Here is a 21935-nt window from a genome sequence, read left to right as displayed (position 1 = left end):
ACTGATACCACGTGTGTGACCCTTCACTGGGATTTTCTACAAACAAGAAATTTCAGATAAAAGTGAGCAGGGATAACTGTACTAAAGCTAGTAGGGCACTCCTCTTACCATTAGTTAATGTCTGGATGTCCACTGTTCAATATTAAGTCTCTGAGAACAATGACAGTAAGGGATCACAATGTGCGCAACTAAAACATACAGTACCACCCAATTGAAAAATGTTAGATGCTCAACTTCCTGTGGTTCACTGTCATCAAAACCACAATCAATAAAAGAGTATAGTTAGGAAGGAACATAAAAAAATAGAGTCCATGAAATCTTTCCTTCAGGTTTTAGTAACCTTTTATTTTTTTCTTATTTCAAATTTGCCGATTCTTCAATGAGTTGTTTCAATCGACAATACAAAATCGATATGTAGATCACAGTTGCATCTTCTATAGATCAACAGCCTTTCTGCCTACGCGTTTTGTCCTTCCCTTAGGACTTCATCAGGGCTTGCATTTTAGAGAGAAGAATTCTCTTCTTTTTCTAAACATCGAATAAATTGTGTCATAAATTTGCGGCGCACAACCAGATATCTTGAATTCCATCAATTCTTATTTCTCATAATTTCTTCAAAACTCCTCTTTTCACTATGTTCAAAAGATAATCACTTGAAAATAATCAATTATTATTTTTCTGAAATCCTTCAGTCCTCCTCCTTTCACTAAGTTCAAAATCTTTCACTCAATCTTATTTCACTGCGATCCTCTCTCCTGCCGCGGGCCAGATAAATCCCAAGCTTGTGATTATCTTTTGAAGATTAGATATGGCTAGGACTGAAACTATGTTACAGACAGGAGCAATGGAGAGGACACCCACACAGTTGTGCATCTTGGATACCCCCTCCAATTGCTGGGTTCTTACACATAAGTTTTGTGACAAGTGTAAATAACATATACTACAGTTCTAAAGAATTTCCACTCTGACTACATCTTATAAATTGTAGCCTTAAAATTAGATCGGATTTAATGAAAAAAGATTGCCAAAGAAAGTGTCCCCTCTCACCAACCTCGTCAAATCCGAAATGTTTAGGTTTTATAGTAGTAAGGGTTTTATTACCACAAAACAAAAATAAGTCAAATGTATCTTTCAAAAAATTGACTTTTTGGCAGAAACCAGCTGGTGGATTCACCACAAATTCTTTACATTCCATACACATATCCTAATGGGATCATACATAAATAATGCTTCTATTACAATATGGTGATGATGAGGCATTAATGCAGTGGATGTGCACCAACCCATTTAAATACATAGGGGCATATGCATCAACCAAACTAATACCGATTCCTTAATAGCGAAAAATAAGGAATCGCCATTAAGGAATCGGTAATTGGCATGCATCAACAGATTCGGTAAAATTTAGCGATTCCTTAAAAATCGCTAAATTTACCGATTCCTTAATAGCGGGGCACGCAAACGGCCCCACTAGCAAATAGCGAGTTCGGTAATACCGATTTGGCTAATAGCGAGTTCGGTAATACCGAATTAGCAATTACCGAATCGGTAATAGCGAAATCGCAAATTGCCGCGTCGCACCGGGAACAGGCTGATGACATCACCAACCAGGAAATACTGCTGCCCCACCCACATAGCCTCGACAGAGGAGCAGACAGGAGCTGGAAAGAAGGACAGGCTGTGCAGAGTGAGGCCACACAGATTCTGCCAGTCACAGCACACATCCATCATGTCGCAGGAAGTGCCATCCAGCGCTGAATCTGCACGCAAGCGCAAGAAGAAGTTTTCAGACAGGGAGCTGGAGTACCTCATCGAGGGAGTGGCCAGCAAACACGACCGCCTCTTTGGCAAGCTGTCCCTCAAGGTGCCTGAGACTGAGAAGCGGCGCATCTGGCAGCGCATCCGTGAGAGGATCAATGCGGTTGGCGTCACTAGCCGCAGCATCGACGATCTCAAAAAACGGTGGTATGACCTCCGGAAGCGCGCAAAAGAGAGGATTGCTGAGAGGCTCCGGGAGGCAAGAAGGACTGGAGGCGGAACAAGCACTGCACCATCCAACACAGCCCTGGAGGACCTTGTGGAAGGGACGATAGAGCGGGAAGCCGTCGTGGGGGTGATCCAGATGGACACGTCCGGCGCAGCCACAAGTGCCCAAGGTAAGATGCATGCCTGTGCCACACCCAGCATAGCGTAAATCCATACCCATGCCCCCAGCCCAATCTCACTGTGTCTGCAGCTCTGGCACAGACAGTTCCACACATGACACTACTGCATCTTGGGAGTTGTAGTCTAGTCAGCCCAGAGTGCAGGCACAGGCGTAAATCCGCACACAACACATATGTTGTACATGGCTGTAGACTGTTCATTTGTTGGACCACAGAGGGACATTGATGGGTACAACACTATGTAGGTGTAATCATCCCACTAATCATGCACTGTTTCACACACAGATGCATCACCTGGGGACTCTGACGACAGCGACCAGCTGATCATCTCTGAGACACCCGTGGAGTCAGACCAGGAGACTGTGCAGGATGCGCACGCACCGCCAACACCTGCCACCCCACCAGCACCACCTCCACCAGCGCCACAATCATCGGCACCAGCACCAGTGCCACAAGCCAAGGCACCTGCGCCACAAGCCAAGGCACCACCACCTGCGCCACAAGCAACGGCACCAGCAAGCCAGCCTGCAGCCAGTGCAGCCACAATACCGCAGAGGCACAGGCACCAAGTTGCGCCCTTGCAGGAGATGGCAACCCCCCCCCCTCAATTGGCACCCACGCAGCGCACATCCACACCACCTGCTGCACCACATGGAGGCTCAAGATACGCACGGCGTCACAGGGCCCGTCGCAGTTCCGTCTCCTCAGCTGACCAGGATGTCCCAACAACCTCTGCAATTGAGGAGAGGATGCTGCGCACACAGAACCTGCAGGGAAGACATGTGGCTAGCATCAGCTGCAACATCGTGCGCCTAGCGAGGGAGATGCGCGCCATGACTGCAGCAGTCACCGACATGGGCTCCGCGGTCAGGGACATGGGCACGGCGGTCAGGGACCAGACCACTGCGGTTGCTGATGGCAATGCTCAGCTCAGGGAGGAGGTACGTGAGCTCACCCGTGCCATCAGGGAGGGCCATGAGTCCCAGAGGAGGAGTAACCGGCAGCTAATGTTGCGTTCTGCCGCCGCTACCAAGGCCATACAACGGCACAGCAACTGCACCGCTGTGTTGGCACGCCGCACAGTCTCCCTGCAGGTGGACCTTGGGCACTTCTGCGGTGATGTTGCCAAGTCACTGAGACACATCACCACTGCTGTGGAACAACTTCAGAGCAGCACATGCAGTGCTGCAGCATTGGGAGGGGATGACACCAGTGAGGCTGCCTCCAGTGTCAGCAGCGTGTCACTGGCAGAGGCCAGCACCAGGCGCCGAAGTTCGCGTGCCTCCACGGGGACAGGCCGTGGTGAGGGTATGGATGCACCTGAGCGGAGGCTTGGTGTACGTGGCAAGCGGCACTAGAAATTTGTACATGCTGCAGGTCCATGGTGGAGCAACCATGGCCATCCAATTATTCTGTTTGCACAGGCCTGACTTTAAGGAACCTTTTATTTACATTTATGCAATCGGAGCATGATTCACAATGCTAGTTCTGTTGCACAATCCTCAGTGCTACTGTGCATTAAACAGTTGCACCCAACACCAACTTGTAATGTCTCATTTTACCCAGGGTCAAAAATGATTTTGCGTTATGTCTGTCTGCCTCCTATGGCCCTCTGCTGTGTTTGGGATGTGTGCCGGTCGTCGTTGGGCGGGTGGTTGGTCAGCCTGGGGGTCGTCATCCCTGTCCACCTCCATGGGTATCCCCCTTCTGGTGGCAATGTTGTGCAGCATTGCACATACAGCAATTATTCGACAGCATGTGTCTGGTTGGTATAGCATTGCGCCGCCAGTCTTGTGGAGGATACGGAAGCGGCTCTTGAGAATCCCAAAAGTCCGCTCTATCACATTCCTCGTGCTGATGTGTGCAGCGTTGTAGCGATGTTCCTGCGGGGTTGCTGGATTTAGGTATGGGGTTAGTATGTATTCCCGCAGGGCGTAAGCACTGTCACCTAGAAGATAGAAGCATAGACTTAGCATTGGTGATGTACATACATGTGTGGTGTTGGTGTGGGGAAGCGTAGTTCTACTTACCTAACAGGAGTCCCTCTCCAAATTCGCCATTGAGTAGTCGCCTGTGCATTCCACTGTTGCGGAAGATGTATGAGTCGTGTGTGCTCCCTGGGAATTGTGCCACTAGGTCCGTTATGATGTTGTTGGCATCGCACACAACCTGCACGTTGATCGAGTGGTATGACTTGCGGTTCCTGAAAAGGTACTCATTTGCTGACGGAGGGCATATGGGGATATGCGTGCAGTCGATGCATCCAATCACATGTGGAAATTGTGCCACCTGGTAGAATGCCTGTTTAGTGCGGTCCAACTGCTGTGGGGTTGTGGGGAAGCTGATGTGTCTGTGGAGCATTGTCAGCATGGCATCTAGGAATTTTTGGAAGAAGCGTGACAGTGCGCTTTGCGAAACACCTCCAGCAACCGCAATTACCCCCTGGAAACTCCCAGAGGCCAGTAGGTGCAGGCTGCATAGTACCTGAACGTGCGCAGGGATAGCATTTGTCCGGTGGGTCTGGTGCTGCAGTAATGGTTCCAGGTCTGCAATCAGGCGCATGATCATAGCGCGATTGAGGCGATATTTCTGGTACACCTCGTCCTCATTCTGGCCGAGCAGGGTTATGCGCAGTCTGAACACTCTCTCCTGTACCCTTCTCCTGCGCTGTCCTGCTGCATTGATCCGCATCCTCCTTGCAAGCACGTAGAGGGCAGCCATTTTGGGGGAGCCAACAGGGTCTCCTGGGCCAAATTTAAGGGTTTAGTGATTGCCTCAATCATTTGCACATGTAGGAATATATATATTTTTTTTTTTTTTTTTTTTGACTTTACCTCCAGGTTTTGATTCCCCTTATTTAGCTCTGGCAAAATAGCGATTTTTGGGATTTTCGGAATTAGCGAGTTTTCTTGCATTGGGGTGCGATTCTTTATTTGCTATTGGCAATTTCCGGGAGCTAATAGTGATTTCGGTAATTGCGGATTCGGTATTTAGCGATTCGGTAAATTAGCATTTTTGGTATTAGCGATTCGGTATGTTCGAGGTTATTTATTTAGCGATTCGTTATTTGCTCGGGTTTTGGGTTGATGCATTGGGATTGGGTATTTTTAACACAATACCGGGAGCTATTACCGAATCGGTATTTTACCGACTGGATTTTGGCTTGATGCATAAGGGTGATAGTTCCTTTGCCAGTGGTGAATGCAATACAGACAACACAAGCAGTGACAACATTACCAGGGTTCAAACAAAGAACAGCAAGAAGGAAAAGACACAAACAGAGGCATTCTCTTGCTATGTATGTATGTACCAAGGATCTGGGACACCACTAAGGAGCTGTCTTGGCATGTCTTTATATGGTACACTAATTTGCTGATGCATTTGGTAACTGTCTAAGCTAGTTGTTCATCTAAGACTGATACAATGAATACCACTGGTGTTAAATACAATATTTACAGAGATAATGACATGGAAAATCGTGGTAGCAATATAAATAAAAGCATGATTTTAAATAATTTAAAGTAATGTTCATTGTACTAGGCAAAGGAACACAGTGGGAACAATATAAAGGATCATGCTCGCATACGAAGTGCTACTGTGTTTGGTTCTAAAACAGTCATAAAAGTTGTTTGCACAGTAGATAAAAAAGTCAATATCCCAGTTAAAATCTTTACCAGATACATAAGGAAAGAAACCACACAACAACACAAATACTCACTTGATTTTTTGACCAATAAATTAACTGTATGGGATAGCAAAAGCATAAAAATTAAGGATGGTTGCAGTCAAGGAATAAAGAAAAATAATCAGCTTACCTTTTTATTGTAAGGATTACTTATCACAAGATGCGTGTCATCTGAGCCTGATAAAATATACTCTCCTGTGTCATTCCAAGATATAGAATTCACCTGTGCACAACACAAAGTATTTGTAAACAAAATAAAGACCATTCATTTTTTAAACTGCAATGTTTGACAGAATGGTAAAGTATATATCCAGTCCATAAATGTAAAATGGTTTTCTGAGAAATACGGTTACTGGTTGAGGAGGGGTAAAACCAATCTCAAACAGCACCCACAATCCTTGTCAGGACGAGGCACAAGCATACCTCAAACTAACCTTTGCTCAACCCTATGGTAGCTTGGCACAGAGAAGTAAGGCTCAACTTAGAGGCAATGTGTGTAAAGTATTTATACAGCACTTAATGCAGTAATAAAGGGAAAACACAACACATGAATCATCCCACACCAATTTCGAAAAATAGAGAATACATAAAACAACAACAAAAATCCAATCAGCAGAACCGGATACATGCAATTTTAAAGATTTGAGTAAAAATAGAGCAAAAATGCCCAAAGTATCAGTTGCGGCTATATGATCGTGCGAGACAGGGAGAGAGTCATAAGTTCAGCCCGACCGCGATGGAGCACAGGTCGGATACACAGAACTTGTTAGTACCACTCAATAGTTACATTCTCAATCCAGCGCAAGGAGTCCTGTTCTCAGTGGAGGGGGCCGCAAGGAGCAGAAAAGCGTTGCGGACTGTCTTCAATGTAGCGCAAAGAGCAGCCTGGCATCACAGGCAGTCATTGTTGTAGCGCGAAGATCCTGTTGTCATCGGCAACCTTTGGGCCAGATCTTTATGGTGGCGCTTCGTGCGAGCGGTTGATGCTGTAGCGCAAAGAGTCATGATGATGAAACTTCGTGTTCGCGGGCAGTGCAAGAAGCAAGATTTTGGCATAAATGGTCGCAAAGAGCCCAACAATTTTAATTTGGTTTCACTGAGGCCACACCAAGCATCCAGGACTGGAGGGACACCACTTGAGGGTAAGGGGTTTACTCCAGCTGGATCTGGGGACAAGTGCAGGAGATTGGGAGCCTATTTTGTCCCTGTAGCTCTGAACAGACACCCAGCAGACTAGCCCTTGGAGTCACTCTGGGAGTCCTGGGTTCAAGTGCAGGTCCAATCCCTCTAAGTCAGGGAGGAGGACAGCAACCCAGTAAGGTAGCAGTCCAAGGCAATGGTCCAGCAAGGCAATAGACCAGCAGAGTGGCAGTCCTTTCAACAGCACAGCAGTCCCTCTTCCTGGCAGAGGGCAGAGTCTCCACAAGTTCAGAAGTGTACTGACGAGTTTGTGTCTGACGTCCACTATTTATACCAAGTACCTCCTTCAAAATGGGAGAAGCTGCTAGAGGTTTCCCTTTGAAGTGCACAGGCTTACTGCCTCCCTTGCCCTGGCTCCAGCCTAACTACAGGGGGCATGCAGCCATTTTTGTGGAGTCAGGACACAGCCCATTCAAGTGTAAGTAGGGCTGTGCCCGGCTCTGCCCTCTCACCCTGACAAGCTCTCTATTGTGTGTGGCTGTCTAGGCGGAATGCACAAAGTCCAAATGCCAACTACACCCAGGCATGGGACTCAGTGACAGGCTGCAGGCAGTAAATGGTTAGAGCAGGAAATGGCAACTTTCTAAAAGTGGCATTTTCAAAATAGTAGTTTAAAATCGGACTTTACCATAAGGCAGAATTTTTTATTATAATTCTTAAGACACCCAACATGAACTAGTTACCTGTTCAAATTTGGAAGTTACAGCTAAATAAATATAAGATAACTGCAAAGCTATCCTATGGGAGAGATAGGGCTTGCAGTAGTGAAAACCGAATGTAAGTGGTTTTCACTATCAGGACATGTAAAACCTAAAAGTACATGTCCAACTTTTTAAATACTTTGCACCCTGCCCTCTGGGCTGCCCAGGGCTAACCTAGAGGTGCCTTACGTGTATTAAAAAGGAAGGTTTGGGCCTGGCAAAAGGTTTATTCTGCCAGGATGAAATGGCAGTTTTAAACTGCACGCGCAGGCTGCGATGGCATGACTGAGACATGTTTAAAGGGCTACTTAAGAGGGTGGCACAATCAGTGCTGTGGGCCCACTGGTAGCATTTAATTTACAGGCCCTGGGCACAGCCGTTACCACATTACTAGGGACTTGCAAGTAAATTAAATATGCCAATTGAGTGTAAGCCAATTCTACCACATTTTAACGCGATAAAGAGAGCGCACAAGCACTTTAGCACTGGTTAGTACTAGTAAAGTGTAAAGAGCCGTAAAGGCCAACAAAAACAAATACAGAAAACAGGAAGGTGAAGGCAAAAAGTTTGGGGATGACCATGCAGAAAGGGCCAAGTTCAGCGTGTTTCATTTGGGATTCTTTTGTGAACCTGATCAAGAAATTGGATCAAGTCCTACGGATATAGTGGCAAGGCAGGTATGGAAAAAAAACTTCCACTGTTCCCCTGATGGGCAGCAGAAAGGTAAATTTCAGCAGATAGGAAAGCTCCGTACCTTTCTTCCAGGTGACTTTGAACTGTCAGTAGTTCGATCAAGTGTTGTAAAAGAAGAACTAACATTTTATTGTTGATGACCTGACACACATCACACTCTCTTATTATGTTCCCATCAATACGTTAACATGCTCTCCTGTGAACAGTGTAAACTTTTATACTTTTGTGACTCAGTCGTGGCAGGAGTTCTGATACCTGGAGTATTTGTTTATTAGTCATGCCTTTATGATTGGTTCTCCACTAAACCTGGTTAACTACTGTAATCTGGAAACAACTATCAGAATTGTTGATACACTTTGACCCTTTTTGTTTATTATATGTATAACTCAAAGAAATGTTAATACAAAAAAAGTTTCAATTAAGTTCCTAACTATGTAATTCATGTGCCTCATGGTCCCACCATTCCCCCAATGTACTTTGAATTAGAAATCCCAAAATGTAATGGAACAACTCTAATTTAAAGGAGTATCTCTAAAACCCACACCATCACCCATTACCAACCAGATCAACTTAGTCACTATCATCTCTCAACAACATCTAATGAAGTCTGACTGGGCAGCAAGGCACTCTCCACCTTCTTGAACCACAAATGTCTAAGCCCTGCTCCTAACGCACACCTCTTCCTCTTCCGTCTGGCTGCCAATCCTATGAGCTTCCTTTTCGATTCTTGCCACAGAAGGCTTGCAGGAAAATTGTCAAGAAAGTGCTTAAAACAGCCCAGTGGGGAGATGGTGTCAAAAGGCCCAAGGTGAAGTATTGAGCTAGAGCCTCTGTAGCTGAATAAGGCACACACTATCCCATAAGAAAAAGTTATATACCTTCAGCAACAATCTCTCTGGTGGATAGTCTATCTACCTGGGGATTCCTAATATTTGGAATATCGCAGGCACTGGACTAGAGGTGGAAACTTTTCAATGGTTCTTCCAAGCTAGTAGAGGAGTGCTGGCTCTCTACCAGCACATGAAAGGTAAAGGCAAATAAATATGTTTATTACATTCTTGTCCATAAAACAGATACATAAGCAAATGAAACAACTTTGCTAGCTCAGTAAGTCCTAATTATTCAAGTTTCTCACTGATCTTAAAAAAAAAACAACCCCACAGCAACATCAAAAAAGCGCATATTGGATAACAGGTCGGTGCCACTGTCTCCTATGAATCCCATATTTTAAATACAGCGGCTTTAAAACTTTATGGCTCAATCTTAAAAATACACGGCAATCTATTATATGTGCCTGAGCAGAAAACAATATCAGTGTAATGTCAATGGAGCCGTAAAACGCTCACCCTGGGACCCTGGCGTTAGCCTCCCATGTATTTTTCCGTTCCAACAAGGCGGAAAAAGAACAACGACATCAATTCTTCAGGGGTGTAGTGCGATGAAACTATTTATTAACGTCATCTATTACCATCCTTCAAGGGGAAAAAGAGGGTGGATAGGTAAGAATGTGCAGGTAGATAGAGTATCCACCATAAATATTGTTACCAAAGTTAAGTAACCTTTTATTCTGATGGATGATTCTACTTGAAATTTCTCACCTTTTGAATTGGTTACCAAGCAGTAACCCACCAAGAGGAGAAACTTGAAGGGATGGTCAGTCAAGGACTTTCAGGATTACAGAATGAGAAAAATGGCCATCCCGTCCCACTTTCGAATTGAAGCAGCAGTGCTTAGCAAAAGTATGAAGACACCTATGTTGCTGATCTAAAGATTTAAACTACAGGAACTCCCCTTGCTAATGTAGAGGTACAGAATTTGGCCCTGGTGAAATGGGCCCTTATGCCCTCAAGCATCTCTTTATATGCTAAAACAGAACACATCTTAATACACAATAAGATCCACCTCAATAAGATCCTCTTTTGAACAGCTTTTCCATCACTTTTGCTGGTGTATCCTAAGAAAAGCTGGTGTTAATCCGTAAATCTTTGGAATGGTCAATGTAAAAACTAAACGCCCTTTTTAGATCAAGCCCGAATAACCTTTCAGCCTTCTCAATGGGATGTGGAGGGGGTAAAGGGACAGGAGGATAAAGGAATGAACTCAAATAGAATTTGATCACCACCTTAGGCAGCAAAGAAGCTCTGGTTCGAAGGACTTCCTTATCGGGGAAAAATAAATAAAACATAGGCTTATACTCAGTTCCTGCATCTCAGTGATGTGTCTCACCAAAATATTGGGAAGTAGAAAAACAGTTTCACATGTCAATAGCCCTAACTGGCAAGATGAAGTGGTTCAAAAGACAAACTCATCGATAATGTCAAAGTTACATTAAGTAGCCACTGCAACATGACAAAGGGAGTAACATATTCGTAAAGTCCTTCAACAAATGTATGACAATGGGAACAAGATGGTTAGTCTGGAAGTCAGAGGAAGGCCGACAAGGCTACTAGGTATCCCTTGTAAGTGCCCACAGCACAACCATGCTGTGCTAGAGGGAGTGCAAATTTTGGCATGGTTGACAAACGAGCATTCAATAGATCTAGGTTGTCAGCACACCATGCGAAAAACCTATTCCACCTTCCAAGGTACACCCTGTTGATGGTATCACAGCAAGCAGACAGTAACATCTACCAACCTCACTATCAATTGGAATGAACTTGAATGTCCTTAATCAATCTCCAGGCATGAAGATGGAGGCTCCGGGGACCGGGGTTGCAGAACCTGTCCCTTTAACTGAGAAAGAAGTGCTGCCCTAAGAGGAAGAAGGAGTGGCAAGACACAGGAAGAGGTGCAGGAGGTTTGCATACCACATCCTTATTGGCCAATCTGAGGCAATCAGAAGGCTTGGGCCTTGGCAAATCTTCCTCAGTACTTGGGAAATCAAGGGTATGGGAGACTCCTTGCAACAGATACAGGAGGGTACAGAACTGCAGTGAATGCATGTCGCTGTGAGTGTAAACAGGTCTATGTGAAGGGTACCCCACTGGGCACAGCTTAACTGTACCACCTCCCGATGGAGGCTTAACTTGTGGTTGGCAAGATGAACCTGACTGAGGTGTACCCCTGGAATTCAGAAAGCTTGCAGATGGCTAGCTTTCAGCCAAGCTCCATGCTGATCTGCTCAAGACTAGAGTCGCAGCACTAGCCGACATAGAAGATGAGGTCCTACTCCTCCCTGCTTGTTCACATACCACATCACAGTTGCCTTGTCTGTCACGCTCACAATGGATGTGAAGGTAGGAACACGTCAAGCGCCATCCGAATCCCCCTCAGTATGCGCAGGCTGATGTGCACAATCTGCTCTTCTGAATTTCAGAGGCCTTTAATCTCCAGCTGCTCCAGATTAATGCCCGACCCTAGAATGGAAGCATCTGTTACCACTGTGGCGACAGGTGCCAGGGGCTGGAAGGAAATCCCTGCTGCAAGTTTCTTCTTCACTCTCCACCCAACCAGATCTGCTGCAGTATCCAAAAAGAGTACAATGGTATCTGACAGATCTCCACTGTGCTGGAACCACTGCCTGTGGAGGCACCACTGAAGCTCCTCCATCAGCCAGCATACAAACCTGATTGGGAGAATGAAAGAAGCCAGTAAACCTAGCAGATATAAGACCATCAGGACTGAAGCCCGAACCCATTCAGGCACCATCCAAATGTGGATGAGGAGGAGTAAAGGCTCGGAGTGATGTTGTAACCAGCATTGTCTCAATGAACAGGAGGTAGTGAGCAGGTTCCAGGTGAGATTTGGGTACGTTGATAAAAACACCCAGATCGAACAGCAAGGATGCTGTCAACTGCAAGTGGCGCACCACCAGCTGCAGCAAACCGGCTTTGAGCAGCCAGTCATCCAGGTAAGGAAATACCTGGATTCCCGGCCATGCAAGATGAGCCTACCACTGCCATCACATTTGTGAAGAGTTAAGGTGCTGATGTCAAAGAGTTGGAATAGGAACTGGCAGCGAGTGGACCCTACCATAAAACTTCAGTTCCTCCTGTGCAACTGCAGGACTGGTACTGTCATATGGCTGGTAGGGTCATTGTCGACATCGCTAAGTTAGCATGAGCTCTGCTTCCATGATGCTGCTTTTGCGCACGTTACTACATGACTTTATTTTGCAAGACTCTGTTTATGCCTTTCACATGAGAATCGTCTGCTTCGTGCGCTCTCGGTCTGTTCCTGGGGTTTAGTCTGAACACGCTGAGCAAGGTCGATAAACAATGCCCCTTGTTATTCTGTTCTGGTCAGTCCCTAGCACCTACACAAAGCACACTAACACAGCTGCGGCTGCCGAAGACTCGTGCTTTGATATTATGGGAATGCATGTTTGGTTAGCACACACTTGGAGAGGGACCTTCCCAGGGAGAAGAGCCATGCTGTTCCTATGGTGTAGATATACCACTAAGATATGGGGTCTGCTGACAAAGGCCAGAGATCTTCTATTATATAATAATACTACTTCTCACCAAGGGGAGGGTGGTTAGGCCTTATAGTCCTTTATCCACTGTCTATATAAGATGGCATCTCCCTTTATAATATGTGGACTTGCTACAATGCTGTTTTAGGTTTATGCGTTTTGCTGTTGGCAGTGGCTCGTCTATTGCGTTATAGAGCACGATAGTTAAAATAAACATTTTGAACTATAACAGTGTCTCTGTCAATTCTTACTGTGGACAAGTATGAGTGAGTGAGTGAGTGAAAGGGAACGTCTTGTTACCACGATTCCGGAGAGAGTCAGGAGTGTTGTGTTCTGGGGTGTCGAATCATTTGCATCTTCGTGATTGTTTAAGAGAGCTAGTGAGACACTATAGCTAGTCGATCCTGAGATTGTGCCTACTGAGGCGGTAGGAAGGCTTAGCCCATATACACCGAGGTCCTGTATTCCTGCGCATAGTTCTGTGTATGTGTAGAATCCCTGCAACAGTACGTAGAAATCGAGGGACACCATCCAGGATCCTACTTCCAGCATCAGACAGGGCTGACCCAGAGACAGCATCTTGAATTTTTCCTTCTGGAGGAAGAGATTCAAGATCCAGAGGCCTAGGATCAGACCAACCAGGAAATATTTTGAGTAGAACCCTTGCCCAATGTCCTGCTCTGGCACAAACTTCACAGCTCTTTTCTGCAGCAGGACTGCCACAACCTGTTGCAAAATATAGAGATGCTCTTCAAACAGGAACGTTTAGTTGTGATCTGTGGAGGGACCTGCTGGAACGGTAAGGCATACTTCCTTTCTAGAATCAGAAGGACTCATTAGTCCAAAGTTATGGCCTTCTAGTCCTGTAGAAAGGAGGCTCCTTTCCTCCCACAGGCCTCAAGTACTCAGACAGGAGCGAACTAGAGCTACTTACCGGGTGGGTTGGGAGAGCGGAAGGCCTCTTGGATTGAGAAGGCTCTGCCTTTTCCATTGCAACTATACTGCATAAGCAGCTGGATTTGGGATTGTTGCTGGAATTGGTTGGGGGACTGGAATTGAGAAAAGTTAAACCTGCATCAGAAACCCCAAAACTCCTGAAATGGTCTATAATCTGAAGGTGGTCTGGACATCCGAAGAGGAATGGTCATATTCCATATAGGCACTATAATATAGGCCTCGATAAACTTGTTACCCTTCACCTATACCCTTCACCTATATTCTCTCCCTACATTACACTTTGTCACGGTTTACATGGACTGACCTTTTACCTAGATACTACACTGCATTCAGAACGCGGGTTTTCCCTAGTTCGAAATCTCATACATTATGCATGAGGGTTCTTGGAAGCACAGCAGGACTGCCATCGCCTGTATAAAATCTATGTACAAAGTTCATGCTTGACGTCATCCTGACCAGAGAGGCTGAGGTTCCTGCATGCAGACACTCCAGCTCGCAGTGGTCTAACATCCCTTGCGGGGGTGTCCAGCTCAAGACCAGGACGGGGTCCCATAGTCTCACTTCAGGTAATGGGGTTGACTGAATCCTAGAGGAATTCTTGGCTTAACACCTACACCCCATGCTAGGTACACTTAGGTACATCTAGATAGGGAGGCATCGTAGGAGTATGCATCTTTTATCATGTGTTTTATATACTTGAATGTATTCATGATTTTAGTAAGATGGTAGAACTATACCATTCTTTTACCTTTATAGTACGGTTAATCATTTATAACTTATACTGTCTAACGGTTGTTGCAGCACATCTATTCTACACCAGAATAACAACTGTGCAATAAATGATTATTGAAAACGCCCAGCTTGTTTTATTCGGTGTCTCTCTCGGAGACAGATTAAGTAAGCACAAGTGACTAAGCGAAAGGTAGTATATTGTTTCCACGGTGCTGAGGGATCAGTGTTTTCATGTTCGATGGAACTATTCCCTCCTTGGTAAGAGGAAAGTGTAGCGGCACTGTGAGCTAGTTGGTACAAGAAGGCCAACATTCCAGGTGGGGTGATCAGAGTTCGTCTGACACCAATCCTACAGTGTATGTTGTCTAAACACGCATATACTGTATATTATTTATAGGAACTACACAACACAATCAGGAGTCCGAAGCCAGGGTTCGCTATAGAGTCTACCTTATACAGACCTGTTTGAATAATCTGCCTGGATGTAGCCTGGCCATCGAAGACTATCTCTGAAAAATCCCCTTGTAGAATTTCAGGCCGTTTCAGGACAACTAGGTTAACCATATACCACAACACATGTATATTTAGTGCCATGCTCCCCGCCAAAAAGATCTTCTTGCCTACAGCTTTTTAGATTACAGGTCTACTGGGGCTGCAAAAAAAAAGCTCGAGGGGCAAGCTTCAAAGAGCAGGAAGCGTGGACTACTATACTCTCAGGTGAAAGGTAACTGAAAGAAAATTTGGGTCACCTTGTGAGGGCCTAGAACACCTAGCCAACGTCCTGTTTACTGCCAGCGAATGGGATGACTTGTCCAGGGACTGGAGCATTGGAACGACATTACTAGTTGACGTGATGATAGGGGAGCAGTCAAGACATGTAAACAATTGAACCGTGTCCGCCCAAAGGGGTGGTTCAATTGCGAGTCCATTCATTAGAGTGAAAAGAACTATTGAGAAACGGTTTTGCAACAGGGCCTGACAGAGCAGGGGAAATATCAACTAGATGTTAATGCATTACAAGTATAATTAGGTGTGACTGTGTATATCACTCAATGGTAAAGTCACAAGGATGTAGTAAGGGGCAACCAAAAAAGGAGAAGAATAAAACAATAGAGAAGGTCAGCGACTGACAAGGCACAATGATATAATCATCTGACCAATTAAGGCTCACAGTGTAACAAAGATACCAAAAATGCACGGGGGGAAAATTAGGTGAAGAGTAGAATCAGAGAGTATGTGAATTACATGCTTACAATGTAGCCAATAACTTGGACATGTATGAATTGGGGACTTAGAGCAAGACAAGTCAAATTCCAATTAATAAAGAAAAACCCAGAATAACACAAGTCTGTCCAAGGATGGTTCACAGAATAAATTGTCTTAATGTAGGCAGAAAATAAATGAGGTCAGATGTTAAAATGCAAATTAGGTCTTGTAAGAAGGGACAACAAAAAGGGAAATTACAAACAAACCATACTGCTCAATTAATTTAATGTATTAAGACCTCCGTTAACAGAATGGCATTTAGAGATGTAGCGCCATTCACTTCTGATAAGCAGTTGTCGTAAATTGCCTTTTCTGTTAGGCAGTTTTATTTGTTCTACTACTTGTCAATGTAAGCTGGTCTCAGTATGGCTCTTTGAAACGAAGTGTGATACAAAGGGGACATTCTCGGATAGGCAGATAAACCTGCAATTATGCTGGGTGATGCATAATCAGATTTTTTTGTGAGGGTTGGCCTATATTTAGAAGCTGACCTGGGCACCAGATACCGTACACTACATTTGACAACTTACAGTTCGTATACACTGATAAAGCATGAGTAGCAGCCCCATGATGGAATTCCTTGGTTTTTGCGGTTAGTGCACAGACCGAACAGTTCTGAAATTTAAAGTGGCCAATAACGACAGGAAGACCCAAACAGGTGGAAATGGTATTTGAATCGATTTTTTCTTTAAGGGTTCTAACTCAAGGAACGTACCAGATGTCTTTGAGCTTTTCAACTCTTTTACATTAAAAAAAGTGGAGGGTCTGCGAATATTTGATTGAATCATAAAATGGACCAATTGTTATTGATTATCTTGCTCACTTTGTCACTGCAAGGACTGAATGCCATAATACTGCAATACAAGTGTTTTGGATTTTTTCTCGAGGGGTCAATAATACTTTCAGAGGGAGTAGCAGACTGGTTTGAGAGCTCCTAAGACCAATTGTTTTCTGTAAATTCTGTCTACCAACTTTTGGGAAAGGATGCCCTGCCTCTGAAATAGTCATGGCAACATTTGCAGTTCTAATGGATACGAAGGAATTGTCCGTAGTCCATTTTTTAGGCCCCTTGGACAACTGCTGCAATATAGCTTACAGGTTTACACTACAAGGAGGTCCCCAGTTTAACATTATAAACTGTATGGAAAGATCCAAAAATGGAAGATTATCCTGTTTTGAATCAAATGTAGGAGGCATGGCCAAGGCATGGACCCAACGAGATTCAACCAGCTTGAACTCCAAGATATGAGCTATCGTCTGGGTTTATGTAGGCGGCCAAAGATCCAGACGCCGGGGCATCAGTGAGTTGGCAGGGGCCGCCGGTAGTGGTGCTCAAGTGCTGGGCGGGGAGCAATTAATCACAGTGGAAACTCTGCAGCGCTCCAACAAGCCATTTTGGCACTGCAACCGTTCCATCTTTAAAAGCTTTCCACAGCAGTGGGGCTTTAGCAGAGGAAGCACACTTAGCCTTCACTCTTTTTGGAACAAACTTTTTGTGCACGAAATGCAACTGCGGGGGAGGGGCAGCACATTTAGCACACCCAGGCGTAACACAAACCTTCACAGACCTGATCTAAATAGGCACAGTGCGGCCGGTGACAGCACGGCCACCCCTCGCCATAGTTGTGCCTTTGACGAGTCCTAACCCTTATACTAGGGCTATATCACTGACCCTCTTCATGAAATTGCAACAATTCATTGGAAGCATTGACAGATCAAGACAAACATGTGCAACTGTTTAGTCGTGGAACCTCGTGGTGAGGAGATGGAGACAGATGCCATCTTCAATGGCCCTGGCGTGTCGCTCACCCCGTTCTACTTCTTCACACCATAGCTGCAGCAAAACAGACAGCCTCTAAGGCAGTGACCATCCACGACCTACTACACCCGCAAGGACCCAAAAAGACCCTAAGCCAGGAGCCAGCAGCCCACATGTACAAGACTACAGAAATGTTGGATGCCGATCTTCAGGCTCCGGCCACTAAAGGGGGGCAGTTCAACATAGTATCCGAAACAAAAATATTATGGAACAAAATATTGTGTCAAGAATAAAAATATATTGAAGTTAAGTTTCTATAGGTAAGCAAAGTTTTACTATATAAACCCCATATCTATATATCTTCAAGGGACGTAGATATGGTGTTAAAAGTATAGTAAATCTATACTTACCTATTTGCACTTATCTCGATATTTTGGTCCTCTAAATTTCTGACACAATATTCTGTCCACACAAATTTGTTTGGAATATTCTGCAGTGATCCCTAAAGGGGATATTCAAGGCTCCTCTGGTGGAATTCCACAAGCACAGGACGGCCTAGTGGTAGGATATAAATAATGCCAGCAAAGACCTGGATCACTCCATGCAGCAGACGGAATCATGCCTAGAACAGGTAGAGAGTGAAGTTGCCGTAACCTCCCACGAGCACGAAGAGCTGGCCCAAAGAGTGACTGCCGTAGAAACTCAGCAAAATGATAAAATCAACAAGCTGGATGACATCGAAAACAGATCCCGGAGGACCAACATCAGACTCCCCAAGGTGCCCAAAGTGATCCACAATAAAGACCTAGAGGAATAAGTGTCAACCCAGTTCCTGAACCTTTTAAATAATCAAATGACGGACCAACGTTGCTTCGACCACATACATAGAGTGCAGTCAAATTACCACCTGAAAAAGAATCTGATGCCAGACATGCTCACAAGAGTGCACTTCTTCACGGATAAAGAGGCTATCCTACGGGCCGCCAGCCAACACGAGCCAGTTTTATTCTGAGACACCGCTCTATGCCTCTTCTAAGACGTCTTGCCGCTCACGCTTGCCAGACGCAGACAACTCACGGTGATCACTTATCACCTGTGAAGTGAGAACATCCCATACAGATGAGGGTTTCCCTTCTGACTGCTCTTCACCGACAAAGGCACACAACACAACATCGGGAGATTGCAGAGGAGAGAAATATCCTGGGCCTACTGAGTACAAGCGATGCCCTTGACAAGGGAGTGACAACCTCCAGAAAAGACATGCGAGGAGGCTGGTGCACACCTAATTACACTAAAGCCCGCATGGAGCGGAAAAGACTGCGAGAGCTTCGGAACAAACAGACCAGACTGTCCTCCTCTGAGGAGGATTGAGGAAAGTCACCATTTTGCGATGTTACATTGTAGGGAGGCCAGTCCCTATTGAACCCCAGACCAAACCATCTCTGCAGAGACAGATATCCCTGTTGCATGCCTCAGTCTGCTTCTAGGATCACTTGCTAGCCCTAACAATGACTTGCTGCAAGACCATCCAGACCTGATCTATCTGTCACAGTACATTTGCTTGCTTCAGAGACAGGCTGATACTCCTAGACACGGCCCAGGATCTAGAACCCCACTTTTGTGAGCTGCACCCAAAGAGGTGGCTTATGGACACATTTGTATGCTTACTTTTAAGATTTTTAGATATCTATGTTCACAGCTATGTTTTAGTTATTATCTGGTTCCATGTTTTTTAGTTAATATAGTGAACTTACTGTTACAGCGAAAACAGCTGTACAAATAACAACATAAGGAGTATTACAGCACCTTGTCACTCCCCACTGTGATTATCTTTGGGAAGGAAATGGGTTTCACCATTAGAAGGGGTTCACTCCCGATGCACTGATATCCACAGGGGAATTTTCTCTCTGCTCCATGGAGGTACTTTCGGTCATCACGCTTAACATTCAAGGACTCAACTCCCCAGTTAAAAGGAGAGTTCTCTTATAGTGGCCTAAAGCAAAAGAGGTGAATATAACCCTCCTTCAAGAGACTAACCTCCTCCGTAAAGAAGTTCCTAAACTCCAGTTCTACTGGCTCTTCCACCCAATGTCACGCAGTTGCTAATTCTAAAACTCGAGGCATAGCCATATTGTTGCGATATGGCCTGTTTTCCCAGCTTGGCTCAAAATTGCAAGACGGAGGGAGGTGGTGCTAGATGTAATACAGGGTAGACTGGGTGGCCTCGGCCTCACCATTTACTCTTTCCACGCACCCTACGTTGAGAAAAGACAGTTCTATGCAATTACGATACCTTGGATCTCACACTCATGCAAAGGACACATTCTTATGTGAGGGTGGGGGATTTTAGAACACTATCCATGCAGAACACGACAGATCCCCAACACGACCAGTCCAGACAAGAGCAATGCCCTCATTGCTACAGAGTTTAACGGACTTGAATCTGTTAAATCTAGATGATATATGGCGAATACAGCACCCAGGGGACAGGAACTTCCCTTTTTACTCCAAAGTGCATCGATCATATACACGCTTTTGTGGAAATCGCAGAAATTGCCGTTAGCATAAGCTGAAGCCATTTTGGTTACGGCATCCATTTTTGCTAGCCATGTGATTCTTCCATCTTCACTGTTGCTTGCCTTTCTATTCTGCTTGAGTCATTAACTGTAGTTAACTCCTTCAGTATTGAGCCAGAGCACTGTATAAACTCAGAAAGGCCTGTAGCTGCTAGAATGCACCTGTCTTAGAGTGTAACTGTCAGGATGTTCCAACTGATGTAAGCAGTTCTATCTCCCCTCCCACTCTGCCTGACTAAGTTTCTATCTGTCCATATTAGTCGATAGCTATTCTAATGTATGCTTCTGCCGCCTATTTGAGTCTCCATGCTTACTTGCAACAAAGTCTGTATATAAGACCCGTGGTTTCTGGATACTATGGACTACCTCCTACAGTGCCTGAGGGTGCTGTATTGATGTAGTCTCACTCATGAGAGATTAATAAACTTGTTATTTGATATTCCAGCTTCCGTGCCAATCTCTACTTTGATGGTTTAAAGAAGCAGTGGACAAATAAGGGTAAACCCCTGCACAGGTAAGCCCCTAAAAAGGCTAATTTCCACACTTTGACTTTTTCCTGAAGACCACAGCACTCCTCATACAGTGGCCACAGACATATTCCCAAAAATGCTTTCAGACCACTCAGTAGTGTGGTTGAACCTAGACACTGCACTACCCTATCCCGCTTCAGTCTCCTGTGGTACCTTAATGAAAAAGCATTTAGGGACCCCACAGAGAGAGACCAAATAAAACAGACGATAGAACATTCAGAGAAAATTATAGCAGCGAGGTGTGCCAGAGTGTCCTCTGGGATGCAACAAAAGCAGTAATATGGGGAGAACTCCTCTCCCATACTATGAGAGGTTAAGAGAGCAAATAAAAGATGAACTTGGAGAAACTGCGACGCCTAGAGAAACATCATAACCAGGACAACTCACTCCACACACACAGGAAGCTAAGTAAGGTTAGCGGTGACCTAGAAAAACTCCTAATACCCGCTGCATCGAAAAATCTACTATACTTAAACCGCACATACTATGAATGAGGTGACATGGCAGACAGTCTGCTGGCATATAGACTCAACAAGAGCGCACCAGAAATCATATTCAATGAGTAGGGTACCTCCCACATGGCCACTTAGAATATCCTAATTGTTTTTCACCACAAACTACACTTCACTTTTTGCTGGAGATAGCCTATCATTGGACACGCAGGATGCTTACTTGCCCTACTATCATTGCTCTGTGAGGCTCATAGACTTTATGCCTCTTGCGGAACAAAATAGCAGCAAAGGAGTTGCAATCTGCAACCTACCAACCCAAAAAACCCCAGGACAGGATGGCTATCCTGCATCATTTTAATAGGCATTCGCTACTCTCCTGGCGGCACCATTGGCTGCGGTCTACAATGTTACTGTCAACTGTGGAATCGTCGCAGACACAATGCTAGAGACACAAATTACTCTGCTCTTAAAACCACAGAAAGAGCCTACTGCATGTTCTTCATATTGACCCACTGTACTTGTCAACACAGACGCCAAAATACTCACATCCATAATAGTCTTCTGGCTCCACTCGATCTGGGTCACCCCGATATCACCCCAAGAACCAGAGTTTATGAGCAATCGACAAGCTAAAGACAACACCAGGTTAGCCACCATCCTTAAGGAAGTGGCTGAAAGAACCAAGACACGGGTGGTCAATCTCTCATTAGACCCCTCCTTTGTTGAACTCAGCAATTTATATTGACTGCATATATGCCAAGATATTTATTTTTGATACTGAGTTCTACATTTGACAAAACTGTAG

General features: G+C 45.0%; 1 protein-coding gene across 4 annotated transcripts in view; it reads right to left on the bottom strand.

The window, feature by feature from the left end:
* DCAF6 (DDB1 and CUL4 associated factor 6) overlaps nt 1-21935 on the bottom strand; it is a 525140-nt gene that overhangs the window by 417732 nt on the left and 85473 nt on the right. For all 4 annotated transcript variants that reach the window (XM_085622996.1, XM_085622997.1, XM_085622998.1 and 1 more), the window contains exon 3: nt 5981-6073. In XM_085622996.1, the coding sequence (XP_085479122.1) occupies nt 5981-6073 (93 nt within the window). The remainder of the gene's footprint in view (nt 1-5980; nt 6074-21935) is intronic.

This window comes from Triturus cristatus, chromosome 8 (assembly GCF_964204655.1).
Source record: "Triturus cristatus chromosome 8, aTriCri1.1, whole genome shotgun sequence".
Lineage (NCBI taxonomy): Eukaryota > Metazoa > Chordata > Amphibia > Caudata > Salamandridae > Triturus > Triturus cristatus.
The sequence above is the reverse complement of the archived record's forward strand: the minus strand, read 5'-3'. Positions and strand labels throughout refer to the sequence as shown.